General features: G+C 41.6%; 1 protein-coding gene across 3 annotated transcripts in view; it reads left to right on the top strand.

Moving 5' to 3' along the window:
- SLC25A26 (solute carrier family 25 member 26) overlaps positions 1 to 19,697 on the top strand; it is an 84,697-nt gene that overhangs the window by 5,745 nt on the left and 59,255 nt on the right. For 2 of the 3 annotated variants that reach the window (XM_036391331.2, XM_036391334.2), the window contains 2 exons: positions 13,110 to 13,214; positions 14,402 to 14,449. The exons of the other annotated variant lie outside the window; for it this stretch is intronic. In XM_036391331.2, coding sequence (XP_036247224.1) covers positions 13,110 to 13,214; positions 14,402 to 14,449 — 153 coding nt within the window. The remainder of the gene's footprint in view (positions 1 to 13,109; positions 13,215 to 14,401; positions 14,450 to 19,697) is intronic. 3 annotated transcript variants of the gene reach the window in all.

Genomic DNA, 19,697 nt, shown 5'->3' on the forward strand with positions numbered 1-19,697 from the left:
CAGCCTGGTTTCTCACTGTTGGCACAGTGTCTGGGGCTGGGTGTTGAGCTCTGAACACCCCAGGCTGTTCCTGCCAGCCTTGGCCACCTCTGCTCTCCTGTTTTTGGCACAGTGTGTCCTGATAAAATGGGGAGCAGGTGGTCTCTGCAGGTTTGAGGTAAGGAAATGGGCTGTATGGAGACAAACAGGCTTTTCTGGCTCTTTTGCAACTCAAACTTAGCTGATGGCACAGTGCAGAAGAATCTGTTGTGTCTGTGGTTCCATACTATTTACTGCTCTTATTAACTGACTTTTTTTCTTTCCTTTCCCATGGGGTGGGCTTAGCTTTGGTGTATATTGGTCCCAAGCTCCCAGGGGTGTGGAGATGCCATTTATTTCAGCTGAACACCAGGTGCCTCACTACTACAGCACAGCTATTTCCCATGGGAAGCAGCTCAGCTCTCCCTGCTCTCTGTGGGATCAGCTTTGACACCCAAGTCAATTTTATTCTTCTGTGGAAATGTTACTGATTAGATTGAATGAGATTTAGTCAAGAAACTTAATTTAACATACCAAGTACATGAAGATAGATGAGTACAGCACTTATAACCTGGTAGGTTAGATACTGGTAGGGGTAGATAGAAGGTGATAGAGGCAGGGCTGGGTGGGATTTGTTTGTGTGGCTGCCTCAGGTGGATTCTTCCTGAGCTTGGTTAGAGCCTGTGCTGGCAAGTTGTAATTTCTAACTTAAGGCAATGCACAGAACTTATTTCCATGAAGATTCTCTGAAGGCTGTTAGAAATCAGCAGGAGGTTATTTACCACCAATGCACAGCCCTAAAACTCCTTGTTTGCCTGATGTGTCATAGAACAGCAGATCCAGGAGGTGTTTTGAGCTTCTCAAGTGCTATTTGCAGAATCAAGCAAAGTGACAATGGGGCTTATGAACAGGTGCCAGTGCTTTGCAATAAAATCCACCAGAAGAAAGTCTCTTCTTTGTGGAATAGGTTATTCATGGTACCTTCCCTGTGCCTGTGAGGATCCTGTAGAAAATTACAGCCAAGAAATTGAATCAGCAGTAGCCAAAGCCCGGTTGGCTACAGATGACTCCTTCCTACAGAGCCTGTTGCCATTTGTTCCCTGGGCTGGTCTGTGACCTTTACAGCTCAGGCACTTGCTGCTTTCATGTTGGGGCTGGCAGAGGTGGTACAGCACAGGTAAATGAGCTGCTCAGGGCTGTCCCCCGTGCTTGGCTCTGACTACTCTATATGCCATTATACAGAAATGTGGAATGGTAGCCACTGAAATGCCAGTGGCTTTATCATGTGGGAATTATCATGTTGTAACAGCCATTTTCCACCTAATTTTCCTGGCTTTTTTCCACCTCATTTGCTGGCTTTTCTTCTCTTGGAGTGATGAGTGTGAGGAGAGGACTAAGCTCTAAAATAACTGAGATAGCTATTTAGAGATTTGCTACAACAAATCTCTAATACAATAGCACAAAGCAAGACCTTCTCATGTATGTTTTATGTAAAGTCTTAGTTGAGCAATAGAAATACATAAACTAGTCCAAATTGCATCAGGGTGAAAGTTATAATTACAGTTTTATTGATTAATCATTAAGTTTCAATCAGGGCATAACCACTGGGACTATTATTTTGTCAGTAGTCTTTTTGATAATATGTACTTTTCTTCCATTTTATACTTCATGATTTAAATTGCTTCTCAATGTGAAGCATTAAGCCAAAGACTGTCATGTTGGGATTCTTAAGGCATGGCTCTGTATTTCCACACTGTTTTTTTACAAAACAGAGAAATTAGAATTTAGAGCAAGAAAGTGTTGATGAATTTCTAGGTTTGCTGTTACTCACTGGTGAGTATAAATGAGTCAGGTAACCTTCTTGTGCACCAATAAAATGTGAGTCTGTGCAAATCTTAAATGCGTGAGAAATCAGTCAAATGGGAACTTTTAGTTTTTATAACAGCCACTTTCCTGTATTGTTTACAGGCTGTGGAAATTTACAGGAGAAACAGTCCCTGGAGCTGGTTTGGTCCATTTTTCCAGTTCCAGGCTGGGAGAGACAAAGCCAAGCAATAAAAAGGCAGGGGTTGTAGCAGTGTTGTGTTTTGTTTTGTTTTGTTTCCTTTTAGGCAGGAGGAATATAGAAAGCTAATCTCATCTCCAGAGTGAGATAAAGAAAAGTGCACACAAAATCTCACCTTGTCAAGCATAATTATTTTTTTTCTATAACTGAATCTCTCTGTATAGAGACTCTGAATATCCCATAATATATTAAAAACTGCTTACAAAGGCACATCCAAAACTCTAGAGGGCAGATACATGTTGTATCATCTCATCAAGGAAGGAGAAGGTTGAAGGATACATGAGTTGGCAGTAGGGGAAAAGCGCTTATTATACCACTTGTGTAACTGAAATCTGGAGATAGAAAACACACTTAGTGCATCCAGGAATTTGGAATTTTTCATCTTGACTCTGCTTTGCCCTGTATGTTTAGTCTGCCCGTATCTTTACAGTGAGCTGCCAAATGTGCTTGGAAAACGTGATATCATAGGGAGTGGGAAGGAAAACCAGATGTTCTGAAATGTTACTTTTAATATTCTAAGGTGGTATAAGTAACTCTGAGAAGGAGCAGCATTTTTAAGCTCTTAGTGCCCATTTTCAGTAGTAACCAGGTGTGTCTTGCAGGCCCAGAGTTAACTGTACAGATTTTTTAATGTCAGTTTAATATGAGTGTGTGTATTAATTACAAGAAACTTTGCTGAATGGAAGTTCCCCCTCTGAGCCTCTCCTACCAAGCCCCTGCAAATGTGGTTTTATGGGACAAGTTTAGGATTGTCCTTGTTTGACCAATGAGATTTCCCTCAGGAGTGCCAAACGGGTTGGATTCAGCACAGCTAATTTGGATTCAGCACAGATAATTTTCCATCCCACTGGCTTTACCATGGAGGTGAGATTAAAGTTGTTTGACTCACATTCCAGAGGAGGAAGCTGACAACAGCCCTTTTCCATCTAATATTTAGATATTGTTATGGTTACAATATGGGCTTTGCAAGATATTAGTGAAAGTTTTGGGTTGTTGCCTGTAAATTGTGGGTTCTCTCTTATCTTTTGTTCTTGATTGGCTATTTTTGATGACATTGTCTTTCTTTTTTTTCTCTACTTTGCAAGACAGCAAGCCACCTTGACTTTCAGAGAGGAAGTGAGGGGGAGGACTGAGGACCAGCATGGGAGGGAGATGTCCTATATTTTTGGCAGCTGGTGGCAATGACCCTGCTCTGGATCTTCACCAGCTGAGGTTATTGAGCTGCCTTTGTCCTTGTGCAAGTTTCTAGAGTACTTTGGGATTAAAACTCTGGAGATTTGAAAAGCTCAAAAATTTGTCACTTCAGTGAGGAGAAGGGATCAGGTGACTGCACAGGGCAAGGTGAGGACAGGTATTTCAAGGTGAAATTCCAAACTCACTTGGAATTCCAGTGCGTTACCACTTGAGGTACTTCTGTGATAAGAGCAAAGTGTGTGGTTCATCTGTGATTACATCTGACCCTTCATATTAATAACTTTGGAATTTTTTTATCTGCTGTTGGGATGTATCAAATAGGAACACTTCTTAATGCAGGAGTTATCTTTCTGGGGAATTCATTTACCCTTCTCTTCTAGTATGAACTTGTTTCTTAGAAGAAGCAAGCTCACATACAAGCAAGTTTACAGTTTTACAAATCATGATTCTGTAGAATGACTTTTTGAGTGTGCTTTTAATTCAAACAAAAGAGGAAAGTGTATGTTTATTTTATGCTTGTGGGGTTTTATTTCTGCATAAAAAGAGGCATTTTAGACATGATGGACAACACTCTTGTCTATCTCTGTCCATCACTCAGCCACTTCATCCCTCTGCCCTGGCAGCATTGTTTGAAACAGTTAACCAGTTTCAGTTTCAGAGAAGAGGGGAATCTCCAAAAGGCTATTGGTGTGGATTCCAGGAGAGTAACTGGCTAGGTCAGAGAAGAAAGTTGTTATTAATGCCTGTTCTGAGGAGAAGGCAGAAGCGTGAGTCAGACAAATCCGCAGAGTAATGGAATGAAAATCTCCAGCAGGATAATTGGCCAGGGCTTTACAGCATGATAAGCTCTGGAAGATCAGCTTGCAAGAGCCCAATCTAACAGAGACAAGACAGCCACTCACATCAGACATGAAATTAAGATTTTAGGTATTTCAAACTCTAAAACTTGCAGTGTTGGAAGATGTGACTTTTCAGTTCAACAGGAAAGTTGGACACTTTGGGGAGAGCTGATTTTAGTTCAGCAAAGAGATAAAGTACTTATGTCTAGACTTTGGGCTAATGGCTTTGAATATTTTTGCTATCCCTTTTCTAGAAGCTGAACTAATAAATGGACAAAACTGTTCTGCATTTTATGCTTTGCATCCTATCTGCTCTCAACCAGTGTGGCATGTGCTGGCAGATCATAGTATTCATAAGCTGTGTGCAAATGACAGCAGTCAAAGTGTGATGGGACCTTTCCCACAATACTGAAACTTTTTTTTTCTATTTTCATTGATCAGTGCCTGTCATTTTAGCTGTGACTGTGCCTTTTGTGCTGTGCAAATCTGGCTGCACACAGGCTTTGAGAAAGGGAATACTCCAACCCTGGCAAGATGAGCAGTGGTGGGGAGTGCAGCAATGTAGGTGGTCTTCTGAATTAGTTGTGGTGGGGTTTGAAACATTCATACATGAATCTATGTGAGGTCAGGTCTGCAATACAGATGCTGTAGGATTTTTGCCAAATCCTTATGCAGAAGCAGTGGTTAGGAGATGGTTGGGAAGGTGAGACTGCTGCCTTTGAGAGGTAGTGGAGAAAGAGCAGAGGACGGCTGGAAACTCGGAGCAGCGGTTGGGAATTGGTTGTAAAGATGAATGGGGGCATGAATCCACAAATGCTGCCAACAAATTCATCATACAATTAGAGGCTGAAATAGCAAATTAAGAACTGTCAAATACCTAGCCAGCCACCCACACTGATCTTCTCTTGTGTGCTCCATGCTAACTGCACATAGTGCATCCTCTCCATCAGCTGCTCTCCCCACACTGCTTTGTGTAACCTGCTCAGTTCAGGGCTTAGAGAACATGCTGCTTTACAGTACAGCATGGTGGTTTCATGTCTTTTGATCACAGGGCTGATAATCAGTTGCTTTAGAAATATTTGTAGCTCAGAGTGTCTTCAGAGGAAAGCAAATTTGGATTAAAAAGTATTATAAGTGTAAAGTATTTCCTGATGGATTTCCTGACTTACTGTACCAGTCAGCTTTGGAAATGTTTGAGACACTTTGGAATAAACTTACCTTCAGCAATGTTCTATACAGAGTGTGTCAGGAATAACTCTGAATAGCTCCATATGTGGACAAGCCCATAATTCTTTAAGTGAAAGGGCTGAAGGAAAGAGTAAGATATCAATTAAAGGAAAAATACTTAATAAAATGTAGTTGAAATTTCCATATTCTGGGCCAATGTAACCCCAAGAGAGCGAGAAAATTGCAAAATACTAGCCTTCTTTCAGCAGGAGACTTAATGTATTTTCAGAAAATACTGCCTGTGTTCTCTTGCCTGGAATCTCATTACTGTCTGTCCTCCTGTAACTCAGCCTGACCCCACTTGGCTGCTTGGACACAGTTTTATGCTGGATGGGATGCACCACACTGCTTTTGCTGAAAGAATGGTTTGGCTGCAGGATTTAATGAGTTTCTTAAGCCTTTTAAAATAAATTTAACAGACTTTCATGGTGAAAGTGTTGCTGGAATAGATTGGATCATGCAGATGGTTCTGTACATTGACTTAAGGGTCTATTTTTCTTAGGTTTTAAGGATTTCTGTCTTGAAATGTGGTAGTAATTTATGACTCAAGCATCCACCAGGTTAAGGAAGATTTTTTTTCAAGTCATTCAGCTGCCTGATTTTGCTGGTTGAGTTTAAACCAACTGCTTGTGATTGTACTGAGGAACTTCAAAGTCTCTGGGACACAGCTTGTGCTGGAGTACAAGAGGTGTGTAACATCAGGCTACTTTTGGTAAGTTTTAGGTCTAGTTTTAAAACGAAACAAAACTCTACATTGCTTAAATGTTAAAAGACCAATTGATTTTCGCAAAACACAGAAACTTTAAAAACATCTGCAGTGAGAAGTACTTCTGCAAAGCTGTTTTTAGTGTCAGCCTTGTCAGCTTCACAAACTTTCCCTGTTCTCTGCCTGTCAGCTGATGTAACTGGAATAAGAGTTTCTCCTTGCTGTGAACAGAGCTTGGCACAAATTCCCAGTGCTGGAGGACAAAAGTTTTCTGAGGTGTATCTGACACAGCTGAAGGAAAGGTAGGCAGGGAACCCACAGCAGGATTTGCTTGGAATGGATCTGGGCAACTGAAGAGCCATGTGTGGGGAAGGAAATCTGAGAGGGGCAGGAGCCCAGTAGCCCTGAGAGGGCTCCTGAAATGATGGATGATCCCAGCTGGGGATTTCAGGCAGCTGAGGTGAAAAGGCTCAGCCAAGATGGCCATTGTGAAGGAACAAGTGTGTGGTGCTGCAAATGATGCTCTGAAGCAGGAAGGAGGCAGCTCTGGGAAAGAATAAAACAGAGCTGTCATAGATTTGAAATGACAGGATGAAATAAATCTGCAAAACAGCTCTGCAGATTCCAGGTAAAGTCATCTAAGGTGGGAACGTGGAGGAAGTTGAAAGTGTTTGTGCAGAAATTCCAGTTTTCCAAATGCTTGTGACATTTGGTCCCTGTGAATGGTCTCATCTCTCTGAAATAATATGTTGTTAAGCTCTGGGAGGTGCTGAGATCTGAGGGATCTTGCTGGGTGAGATTGTTCTTTGAAGAAATGTTTCCTGCCAGCATACAGGGGAACTGCAGTTAAATTAATGAAGACCTGGTTGTGTCAGTCAGAGGAAAAGATTGGACAAAGAGCTTGGCATTGTCTAAACTTTCCCATCCAGAGCCCATTAGTCAAAACTTGTTCTCTCCGTGGGGTTTAAATTAGGAGTGGAGTCACCTGTTGATGACCCCAGCAGCTTTACACAGGATGACTTTCACTGGGCAGGAAGGGCACTCTGTGCTGTGGGGGGGGGGAAAATAAGATTTAGCATATTCTGAGGCTTTGTGCTGAAGGTGAACGCTTTCCCTGGGGCTGGCATTTAAAGACAGTGGACAGGACATGCAGGGGGCACTTTCTGTCATCCCTGGAGACAATTCCCTCATTAAAACAGGAGTTAACTCTTCCATTCTGCATTCTCTGTGCTCCAGCAGCTGGCACAGCCTGCTGACAAGCACGTGTGGAAGGATTTGTTCACAGCTGCAGTTGTGACCCACAGTGAGCTACTGACCAGAGAAACTTGTATTTTTGTTCTGTCTTGGTCAAAAGTGCAGCAGTTATTTAGATGAAGGTTTATTGGTGGTTGAAATGTTTTGGGTCTGTGATTGCAGCAGTTCAGGTGCTCTGTCCAAGGAATATATGAAATCATATATATGAATATGAGGATATTTCACGTTCCTCCTCTTTTCTGCTCATTTTTCTGGTGATGGGAAGGGTGAGGCAGTTCATCTTCCCTCTGCAGCTCACAGCTCATGATCCCTGCTAGCAAATGTTTCCAACCCAAGAGCTCTAACCACAGTTAGAGCCACTTATTTGGAGGATGAAATACTTTGCTAATCTCATAATATTGCAGTCATTTTTCCCTTCTGTTGATGAGGGGCATCCCAGGGAGAGCTGAGGAACCAAGCATAAATTTACAGGGTTTGGAGAGGCATGGAAAGCTGCAGTGCTGAATTCAAGTTTTGTTGAGAGTCTTTGACGTGAACCAAGAGGGAAATTTCCCCTTTATTCTCCAGATCCAATGGAAATCAGTGCAATTTAAGACCTTTCAGTTTTAAACTTGACTATTATTTTAATAATTCAGTTATCTGAGAAAGGGAAAAGGACATTTTTCATGTTTCAGATTAAAAATAGTAACTTCCTACTTGGAAGGGAGCATCTGACATAGAAACTGATACACTGAGATTATGACATATTAATCTATTTGGGAAGCAGCTTTTTTTTATATTAAAAAAAACCCAGAAACAAAAAGCAAACTTGAGCTCCAAGGTAACTTTTGTCTGCAGCAGTATGGTCAGGGCTAATGCAGGTTACACTTAAAAACCCCAAAACCCCAATTTGTTGCTGCTTCTCTTTGAACGGGGTCTTAGAGTTGTTCTATTTTTCTTGCTTATTTTACATTCTGTTCAGCAGGCAATCCTTCTGACCTTCAGAAATGGGGTGAGAGATTAGGATTTTGTTAGCAGATTGACTGCAGCCTAAACATATGTCCTTTGATAAATCATAGCATCTTTGTTGTTGTCATTTTTGTGCAGCAGCTTTTCCTCCCTAATGGGTTAGTGATTATCTTGCACAGGTATTGGGAGGTTTAGCCTGAAGTTTCTGCTCTCTGGATGCAAAATTTTATAGTGTCATCAATTGTATTTTTATTTGATTAGGAATAAACTTATGCAAATGAAATTTAAGAGAAACCGTCCCCAGGCATATTTTGTGTTAAGTATTTAACTGGTATGGTGAACATCAATTAAAGCTTCCCAGCCTACCTAGACAGATAAAGTCCTTAAAACTAACATCCTGTTGAGAACTTTAAATATTAAAATCCTTTAGGAAATGGTTCTAAAGGGTTTAAAACCGCATCAAAAGAAAAGATTTCTGGAGTTTACTCCATGTTTCTGTACTAAATTTTCATGTAGGCTGATCTATGCAAGCCAGAGATTTGCTCAGAGTCACTGAGTGCAGGTTCCTAAATCACCAGCCACTCACAAATTCCTTAGCCGGTCTTTGTCCTCACGCTGCCCTTCTCCTGCCATGGAGCAGAATGGCTGGCTAATTAATAAGTGGAAAAATATTTGGTCTTGATGCTCACCTAAGCTGAGTGCAGAGAACAGTCCAGCTCATTAGCCAGGAGCTCACCAGGTGCCACAAACGAGGCTCTTGCTGCAGTGGGTTTAGAGCAGGGCTAATGCCTGTCTCTTATTAAAGATAACAAGTGCTCAGACTCGATGGCTGTGGGAGCTTTTGGGAGTGTGTGAGTCAGATCATCAGCTGTGCAGGGTGCTGCAGGAGGAGAAAAATGAGATAAATGCTTCCTCAAGCTGCTCTCCCTAGAGCTGCAGAGCTCAAAGTGTTGTACTAGCTGTGTCCCTGCTTCTGAGGAAAACTGTGCTTAAACCTGTGCACCAGCCCAGCTTAAATGCCCAGCCTAAGCCCTTAACAGCCATTGTGGCACCTGCTCTGTCCTCTTCCAAATGCTCCTGGATACACCTTGTGCCCAGCTCACAGGGTTAGTGGTCAAACTGGAGTGGAGGTGCCTAAAAACAAATCTCTGTGTTATCTTTGATTCTCTACCAAACCCTACAAATCCAGCCAGGGGGAAGACACTTTTCCTGGAGCACAGAGGGTGGAAGGAAAAGGCTGTTAATCCAAATAAGATATGTTAATATTTGGATCATAATATAGCACAGAAGACCAGGAGTTGTTGTGTTCTTTTCTGAAGATGTTGGCAGTGTCCCTTTGCACTGAGCCTCTGTGTAAGCAGGACCGTGACCACTTTGTTCTTTTTTATTATACAAAGAAAAGTGCTGGGTACCCCTGTGCTGAATTAGATGAATCTGCCTGATTCTGAACAGCTGCTCCAGCTTTAGGTGGGATTGGCCCCTATGCAGAAGTTCCAGTTTTAAGATCAGGTGTTTCCAGTAAACTTAGGTGAGCCCATAGGAAAGGCTTTGGGAGGAGGTGCTATTTTTTTTTTTCCTGGTGTTATTTACAGCAGATCTTATTTTCTGTTTGCTACGGCCACATTTATACTGGAACAAACTGTTTAAATCGGTGTATATATAAAGTTTCATGGCACTTTGGAGACTTTATTTGCTCTGGTCATTCTTCACAGCAGCCAGGACAGTCTGGTTCCAACACAAATCCACCAGGAGATGGCAGCGTTGGTTCGTGCAAGGAGTGCCCGAAAGTTAGAACGCTTTCCCTCACTGACAGAGGAAAGGAATTACCTTAATTTAATCACAACATACTCGGTCTTAGCAATACATAGATAAATGTTAATGAAATACACCTGTTTTTAGCTTTTGTTCCCGACTGGCTAATGCAAGTCAGTAAATTAAAATTAAATTAAAAATGCACCTAGGTTTTTGTCTAAATACTGGAGTCACCCTCTGACCCAGTAAAGATTTGAGACAAGGATTTTGAAATTCAGTACTCTCTTGCTCAGAAGTGGTCATTGCATTAAAAAGCCGGAAAGGTATAGATGCTAATATTGTCATTTCTGCACACCTGCTCTGTAAACTATTAATAACTTTGCTTGTAGCTGTAAAATCAGGTTTCCATATGGCTTAAATTTGAAAATTCTTGAGCCTTTTGTTTCAGTATTATTGTTTTCCTGCCCTTGTGGTGTATATACATGTGCATTGACTTTGTGTTACCTGACCTGATAGATAAGGAAGGAGATTACAGGGCAGCACCTGAACTTTCCCAGGATCTTTATTCTGTCTTTTTGCTCCCATCAAAAGATGGGAATAGCCCCTGGCTCCAGAGTTTGCTTGGGAAAATGAGCATGGCCCCAGCCAATGGGGTGCTGCTGTTGCCTGATGCCCTAATGTCAGCTGGGGTGGCTGAGCCCCCACTGTTGGGCCCTCCTCATGGCTCTGCAGATGGTCAGCACAGAGCTGATTTGTCACCAGGTCATCCCCAAATCCAGCAGGAATGGCCTGAGCTTGGTGGGCTCTATTGTGCTCCTCTGTGTCAAGCAACAGGCTGTGTGAACAGCCAAGAGATTCAAAAGCAATTTCTTGCTGGGTGACTGGGGAGCTGGTTGGGCACCCTGTGTGAGTTCTGTCTGTGTTAATCATGTGGTGGGTGCAGGTAAAAGTGTGGGACAGCTGCACGCTGCATCCCTCACCCTCCCTGGGCCTTTGCTCACGACTTTCACACCTGAAAATTGAAGTGTGGGCTCTCTAGGTGCAGTGTTACTGGTGCTGCTTGAACACCCTTGTCCAAGAAAGCAAAGCCTGGAGAGGTGCATTGTGTTCTCTTACCTTTGGCAGGATTACCTGGAGGTGCTGCAGTGATTGGGATCAGAGAGAGGTAGAATTGAGATCTTCTGTACCCACCAGCCAGGCTGTTACTTTTTTAATAAGATACATGTGAACTTAATCTTGCATACTTCCCTTCAGAGCCCTGTTCTCCACATCAAAAGCCTGCAGGGGTTGTTGTTGACAGGAAGGTGCATGTGTAGGAACAAACAAGGCTGTAAGTTCAGGAGCACAGTGAAAATGTCACCCTGCAGTCTGATGTTGGCAGCTGCAACTCGTGGCTTTTTGAATTCCAGAAGTGCCCTATGGAAGCAATCTGACAGCACTGCCCAGGTGACATGAGCCCTTATTTCCTTTCAGAACAGCACAGTGTAATCATTGTTTTTGTTCTTGTGCAGCCACAGACTCCCTTGTAAGCACAGATTCAAATGGAAGGAACATCAAAGTTAATTTGAAATGAAATGTACCCCAAGTAGTCAGGGGGAAATGGAGACATTACTTTGTAGCCACCCTTCTCCTGCCAAAACTGCAGCACCCCAGATGTCAGGAAGCCACGCTGAGCTCTTTGTCTGCTCTTGATTGACTAGATTGTTTTCATCCCAGCCTTTTTAAAGCTTTCCTCCTGCCTCTGTATTTTTAAGGAATAAAAAGCTAATATAAGGACATGGAGTGTTATGAAGCATGAAGTTCTATAAATATTTATGCTGAACTATCAAAAAAACTTGACAGTTCTTATTTTCTTGACAGATTGGGGTCACTTGTTATTTTTGACCCTGAGAATTGAAGAGCACATGGAGTTAGATCTGTTTGTAATGACTTTTGGATATTGTTGTCCAGTAAACTTGTAGGAATGTAACAGGATAACATTTTTTTTCTTGGTGTCTTTGTGAAAATGAAACCTAAACCTTGTACTGTGTTACCCACAAATGACCACTCAAGTTATTGTGTCTGTGCAATCTCCAGTGAATTCCTGTACTTTCTTTGGCACACATGGATTTCCCAGTTAGCTGCTTGGTTTGCCCCTTCAGATGGACAGCTTTCACCTGGGCTGCTCTGCACTTGAAGCACTCTGTGATCACTTTTGTGTCTAGGAGCTACAGTTTATTCCTGAGCCTAGCACAGAATGGTCTCAAGGCAGGCTAAAAATCTGGCAAAGCCCTATGGGGTCTGCAGTGTTTTGCCACCAGTCCCATCACTGCTTTAAGTATCCCTGGAGCCAACTGAAGACAAACTCTGCTTCTAATTTTGAGTGCTGATTAATAGGCATTTTCTAGAGAGATGAGAGGCTTGTAACTCCCACACTTCAGGACCCTCATTCTGTGAAATGATGTGCACACAAGCTTAATTTAACCCTTGTCTGAAGCCAAAGTGGCAGGTGAATATTTAAAATCCAAGCCTGTTTTTTTTCAGCAAAGCTGGAGCTTTGTGGCAGCAGCCACATTATTACATCCAGCTGTAGAGTCCAGGAAATTCATTCTGCAGGAAGGGATCAATCCAATGCCTTACCTTGAATGAAGCATGGTGGGTATTTTAAGGTAAACCTTGGAATATGTCATGTCTAAAGCTGATCAGAATGGCTCCTGCTATCACTAGAGGGCACAAAGGAATTACCAAAGAAAGAAGTTTGTTGGTTTTGTAGTCCTGAATCTCCACTTTAAATCTGTGAACGTGGGGGGAACAGTCAATTCCTGTGACTGCCAACAGAAAGGATGGATTCAAATTTTGGTTTTATCAGTGATTTTCTCAAATCAATTCTACTGCTGCTTTTGAAGTTAAAAATGCCAAGGGTGCTTCCATGTTCCTGTTAGTATAACTTTATGATCAGAAAGTACCTGGCTCCCAGAACAAATACAGAAGCTGCTCATGGGACACCTTTTAAGCCCTATAATGACAAACCTGATTTCCCCATTTGCCAGGTTTGTGTTCTGGGAAGGAGTGTTTGCTGTATGAGGAGAAGCCAGCCCTGGCTGCCTGACCCCAGGTTCTTTTGCAGGTTGCCTGTCTCATCCGGGTTCCGTCCGAGGTTGTCAAGCAGAGGGCCCAGGTTTCTCCTTCCTCCAGCACTCTCCGGATCCTCTCCCACACCTTGTACCATGAGGTGAGTTCAGAGCAAAATTCTCAACATTTTCATCCTTCCCACTCACTGCCATACATGTCCAGAAGCATTCCTACAACTTTATCTCAGTTCTGGGCCTTCCCAGCACTTTTCCATCTATTGTTCTGCTCTTAAAAGTGATTGGCATGTTATGATTGAGGAAACCAAGCCTCCACCTCCACCTGGGACATGTTTCAAGCAACTCTTTTTTCTCCTCTTTTTATATGGGATACCTACATTTGAAGATGATGGGAAAAAAAAAAAAAGGATTTAGCTTCCAGATTCCAAAGCTCTGCTTGTATTTATGCAAACAGTCCTTGTCTGGGGCAGCAGGACATGGAGTCTCTGTGTGCAGTTTGGTGAATGGTTCCCAGTTTTTGAAGCTGGATTTGGAGGGGGTGACCAAAAGGCAAGATTTCAGAGAGGCTCTGGAGGAGCCAGGAGGAGTTCTGGGAATGAGTGCTCATTTAGTATTAGTTACTTCTGAAAAATAAGGGGCTTTGTCTTCTTTTCAGGAGTTCTGCTGGTCCCTCCTGTGAAAACCTGTTCATTTCTGTTTTAGCAGAGTTTCACAAGGGGGGATTTTCAAGCTGTGTTCCATAAGAGAAAGTGGCTTCTAAAAACAGTGTGGAGAAAAATAGTATAATACATTTTCTAAGTGTAAAACCCAGGGAAAGGAAGACATAAATATGACCTTCAAATGATCCACTTGATTTTTATTTGCTTTCAAATGGAAACTGTTGTGATAACCCTGCACCCTTCTTCTGTGACTTGATTCTGCTTTAAAAGCTGATTCTGTCAAAACCATATGTTTTTCCCTTTCCATATAGCTGGCTAGAGAACCATAAGCCTTGCCAAACACTTGAATTAAGTGCCCTATAATAATAAACAACATAATTTTATATGCACTTATAAAATGAGTTTTAATTGTTTTGAGTATTTTCAGCTGGTTAAAAATACAAAACATTTGTCTTGATAAGGGCTCTGAATCAAGGCTAAGGAGGTGAAAATAAAACCCTCTAGCACTGTAAATAATGGAATACAGTGTACAGTGTTATAATCAATACAGTCAATTTGAAGCTGAGGTGTGACACTTTAGGGCTATAATGCTTGCCTCATAATCACCAATAAATTGTGGTCTTTGACAAACTCATTCCCCCTGGATGATGCTTTCTTTTGTTGCTTTACAGGGTATTCAAGGCCTTTATCGGGGTTATAAAAGCACCGTATTAAGAGAGGTAAAACACTTGTCTTTTTCTCTTTTATTTTGGTTTCTTTTCAATTGCTTCCTTTGCCTCAGTTTTCTAACAAGAGATAATAGTACAGCTGAGATCAGGTGCTCTAACCTTAAGCTCTAAATCCCAGCCTATTTCATTCTAGGTAAGTTACCAGCCTGTAATTTCAATAGAATACTGATAATGAGCACTAAGCAAACCTTTGAGTCGTGTAAAAATTCATTTGCCATGCTGTCTCCCAGTTCTGTTGCTGCTGAATTGAAAAAGGATGGAAAGGTATATGTTAACATGGGAAAACCATAAACTAAAGTACTGGAAACTTTCTCAAGTCTTGTGATTGCATCATGTGAACTATATATGCCAACAATGGTGAACTGGTGGCATCAGGCCAAGTTTAGCACAGACAGATTTAGGCTTTCTTTAAATATATTCGTCAGCAGATGCCAAGGGATTATTTGTCATCTGTATATAGAGAGGATTGTGCTCTCTCTAATTTTTTTCTTTTTTTTTTTTTAATGTGTGAAAGAAATGCATTTAGTCACCCAGTCTGTAGATTTGATATGGCATTACTTAACTCTAAATCAGAAGTATTTCACTGTTAGGAAAAAAAAAATAGGGCTAAAAATATTTTGGTCCACTCAGAAGAAAATAGTTCCTAAACTAAAATCTTTTATAAATGTACTGTGAATTCCAGGATTAGTGTCATGGAAGTGCTTGATATACTGTGTGAACTGAAGGGAGTTTATAAATAAGTAGAAAAACCTACTGATAAACTCCCTGTCTAAAATTGTTTCAATATCAGATCCCAGGAGATCATCTTTTGACAAAACAGAAATTGCATGATGTATGTGTACCTGAAATAGAGAGATCAGTTGGTTCCTAGGAAAACATCAAATCACAGAAAGGTTTGGGTTGGAAGGGACCATAAAACCCATCTTGTTCTACCCCTCACCTTCCACTATCCCAGGCTGGGTTACCCCAAGTCCTGTCCAACCTGGCTTTGAACTGGGGATGGAGCAGCCACAGCTGCTCTGGGCACCCTGTGCCAGGGGCTCCCCACCCTCACAGGGAGGAATTCTTTCCTGGCATGGGGCTGGACACAGCCTGGGTTCCAGGAAGGGCACCAGGGACATTCTGGGGCTCTCCATGGGACATTTTGGACGTGCTGTGTGGGTTTGTCTCCTTATGTAACTCAAGTGAATAAAGGTTAGGTTTGGATACCTAAAGGTAGGTTTGGATCTTCCCTCTTCTGTTTTAAACACAGGCTCAGTTCTGTTGTCTGTGTTGCCACTGATAATAAAGCCAGTTGCAGAGGCTTTTTAATCTTCATTCAATAGCTCTGTTTTTTGAAGCCTTGCTTCATGCTGAAAACTGTTTTCAGGACAGTTGTGTTGGCCAGCTCTTGTTACAAGTACAGAATAAAGATGGGTGTTACCTAAAACAAGAAACACCAAACTTAGTGTTCCTAAAGTGCTGACAAATGCACTGCAGTTTATTGTAGCAGTTTTAAGAGTTTAAAAAATTAGTTATTTGTGCAAAGATGACACCTGCTTTTCTGAAATGTAACCCCCACCACAGCTTTGTCCTGTACTTATTTTCTGGCTCACTAAATGTGTTATTCACTCAGATTTCATTTGCTGATGGGCAAAAAAGGCGAATGAATACGAATCATTTTGATTTCTCAGAGGGGTTCTGAATAAATGAATAAATTTAGATCCCATTGAGTACAGATTTTGCATACTAACAGGTAGATAAAGCACATGGATGCTACTGTGTGCTATTCTCCTTAAAATTTGTTTTGGCATATGTCAGGGTGGTAATTAATTTGCAGACCATATTCATGGCACAGTGTGTGACCCTGCTGAGATAACTTTGTTTACTCAAAATGGCAACACTTTGTTGGAAATTTAATGGGAGTCCTCTTCATTATGTATATTCATAAAAGATCCTTCAGAACTGATTTCAGTTGAAGTATTGCTTTTTGGAAGAATCTGTCCAATAGAATGAGAAATAAGTGACTACTAAATGAAATGTGCTTTCTCTTAAAAATGAAGCAAATCATAGGTGATGTTTAAAAAGAAAAAAATAACTTTGAATTTAACACTGTTAAGACTGTTGCATTTTTCTGACACTAAATTTTGTAAAGCAATGTCCACTCGAGTAACAGCTTTTTGCACCTTCAGCTGGAGCTGCTGTAAGCCTGACATTTAATCTTGGTATTTTTCCTTCTCTTTGAGTACACTTCTTCCTTTAGGGTCTTTATTTTCAGATAAAAATCTATATTAATACGTTATTAGACACATCCTGGTAGCTACATAGCATATATCAGGTGGTACTTAATTCCAGCTGACTTTTATACTTACAAGGTTTGTTTACATGCTTTGGTTCTCTGCCTACATAAACCCCTCTGTTTAGTTGTAATGGAGTGGGAATTTTTGGATAGAGAGTCTTCAATACATGATTTTTCATTAAAAGAAAATTGGAAGAGGCTGGGAATATTGATGCTTTTCAGATGATTATATTCTTGTGTTGGCAAAGTTCTTGAGCTGGTGTTTAAGAAAGGTTAATTTTAGCTATTGTATTGGGATAAAATTTTGTGTATTATATCAAGAAGATTTCTGGACAGGGATCTGCTTGCCAGTTGATTGAATTTCAGTGAAAATAAATCTGTTTATAAATGGAGTGTGGTGTGGAAGCCTCATCTTCTTGCTTTGGTGTAGAAGATCTTTTCAGGCAAGCCTTACTCTGCTCCATGTAATTGGCTTTAGCTGCTGTGCTGGTGCAAGGTTTCATCCTTCAGTTTTGATTCTCACTCTGACTTATCCCCTTCATCTTCTCAGAATGTTTTCTGAGCAGATGGATATTAGAAGAGAAAGAAGATGGCTGAATACATAATGCTTTTGGAAATAACTTTGAGTGAACCTCCAGGCTTGAAAGTTTTGGCTGTGACTCTTTTCACCTTTTTGGTGCCTCTTCTCTCACATCTCCATTACATTTTGGTCTTTACATCTTCCTTTGATGGAGTTACACTGAACTAATCCTAAAATGGAAGGGGAGGTGAGGTACAGTGCATCATTCTGTTGGCAGCAGAAGCCTGACAGAGACATCTGTGCTCCAAGAGGAAGGCTTTTGTAATAAAGCACAAAGTGGGAGTATGGTTATTAGGTTGCTCAATGAGACTTTGAATAAATGGCAGAAATCAGAGGCTGTGAAATGATGTGGAATTCCCATGATGTCATTTCCAAAGCAAATCCAAGTGAGAATTGCCCCTTCCTATGGCTGTAGTGTACCAGTGTGCAGCACTGTGGAAACTGGATCATGCTACTAAGATCAATCAATGAACAGGTAAATTTATTCACATCTTCCACGACAGAGAAAAGTTAACTGGTAAAATTTCCAGCCATCTCATAATAAGGCAGGAGCAGACTATAAATCCACTGCAAATCCTTTAGAATTCCTAAATGGGAATGGAGTTCTGCTGCTGAGATCTTATATAGGCAAATGGAGCCAGATTTTTAATTCCTGCATAATTCATTTTATTAACTATGACCAAGTAGAACATCTGTTAAAATTCCATAATGTTCAGTTCATGGGAAAAAGAAAGAAACCCCTGAGTTCCCACTGGAGCTCTTCCATTTCCTTTCCTGTTACAGGACTCCAGCAGATGTCTTAGAGGACATTCTTGTAAATGAGGGGACAGCACAAAAGAAAAGGAAGTGCTTTGTCCCTTTCCCTGTGTACAGTGAGTTACTTCACTGGCATGTCTGTGTGCAGGTTGCAGCTTCTCAGTAAATCTGGTGTCCCTTTTGTCTTGAATTACCAGGGTTTGGAAGAAGTGAATGAATCCAGAGTGGGTGTTCTGTGTGCTTTTAATCCAGTTTGTCACCTGTGAAAATACTGCAGATGGCCTGGCCTCTAGCTTGGAAGTAGATTCAAAAGAAGCTAAATTATTATTAAACTTTCTTTAAGACAAAGGGGATGGAGAATGACTGGCTCTCTGTAACTCACAGATGTCTTGGAAAGAGACTGAGAGTCACTTTCAAATGTCAGTCTTTGCTGTGCAGGTAGCCCTGGCTGAGCTGGTCTATTGTAGAAACAGGGGAATAATGTGCTCTGACTCCATGATTCAGAAGGCTGAACAATTGCTTTATTCAGCTTTACTATATTACTAATAGTATACTAAATTACATCCTAAAGAGATACTGTACTAAGGAACACTATACTACATGGATACTAAAGAAAAACCTGTGACTGTCTGCAGACAGCCAGGACACAGCTTTGACCCAGCTGGCCAAGGAATCACAACAACCTTCTCCAGTGTCCAATTAACAAATCACTTGGGGTAAACAATGTCCATAACACATTCCACATGTGCAAAACAACAAGAGCAGCAAGTAGAGATAAGAATTGTTCTCTTCTCTTCTCTGAGCTTCTCACTACCTTCCCCAGGAAAAATCCTGGGAGAAGAATTATGCCTCTCTCTGTTCAGAGACTGTGAATACCACACTTGTCCTCTTAGACTTTTCTGGGACAATTCAAGCTCTGCTTGTGTTGGCCTCCATTCAGGTGGAGGTGGCAGTGATGCTTTACTTGTTGATGTTGTTTCAGATCTCAGAGCTCTGAGATTGAAAGGAAACTCCTGACAAACCTGACCCCACTTGGGGACCACATGCTCCTGGCTTTGGTTTAGGTGAGGCAGCCCAGCTGTCACCTTGGGCAGTCCCAGCTCTTTAAGGTAGAGCAGCTGTGGGTTGGTTTGGGGTTTGTGGTTTTCCCTTCAGTAAATGCAAGGCAGAGAGCCCTGAGTGGATAAAGGCACTGCTGCTGTCTTGGGAGGGAGGGAATGGTAGAATAACTTTGGGAGGAGAGGGACAGCCAGTGCAAAGTGTGCTGTGGCAGCAGTGTGACAAACAGCAGCAAATTCCAGAGAGCCAAGCAGAACTAACATCTCCTGAGGAGGAGGAGGTACTGCTTGTTGTATGTGTTCCACAGAACTGCTGTCCTTTCACAAGGTGTCTCTCAAAAGGGCTGTGGAGGACCTGCAGCGCAGCCTTTGCAGATGAGGAAGGAGCTAGAAGTAAAAAACCCCAACAAACAAACAAACCCCCCCCAAACCCCACAAACAAACAAATAAACAAAAAACCCACAACAAAATACTCTTAAACAACTTACTGCCTAGAAGAGGAAAACTAAAGCAACTAGCAGCAAAATGGGCCTTAAAGGCACACCTGCTTGAGTTCTCCTAATTTTA

The sequence above is a fragment of the Molothrus ater genome, chromosome 11, assembly GCF_012460135.2.
Source record: "Molothrus ater isolate BHLD 08-10-18 breed brown headed cowbird chromosome 11, BPBGC_Mater_1.1, whole genome shotgun sequence".
NCBI classification, from domain to species: Eukaryota; Metazoa; Chordata; class Aves; order Passeriformes; family Icteridae; genus Molothrus; species Molothrus ater.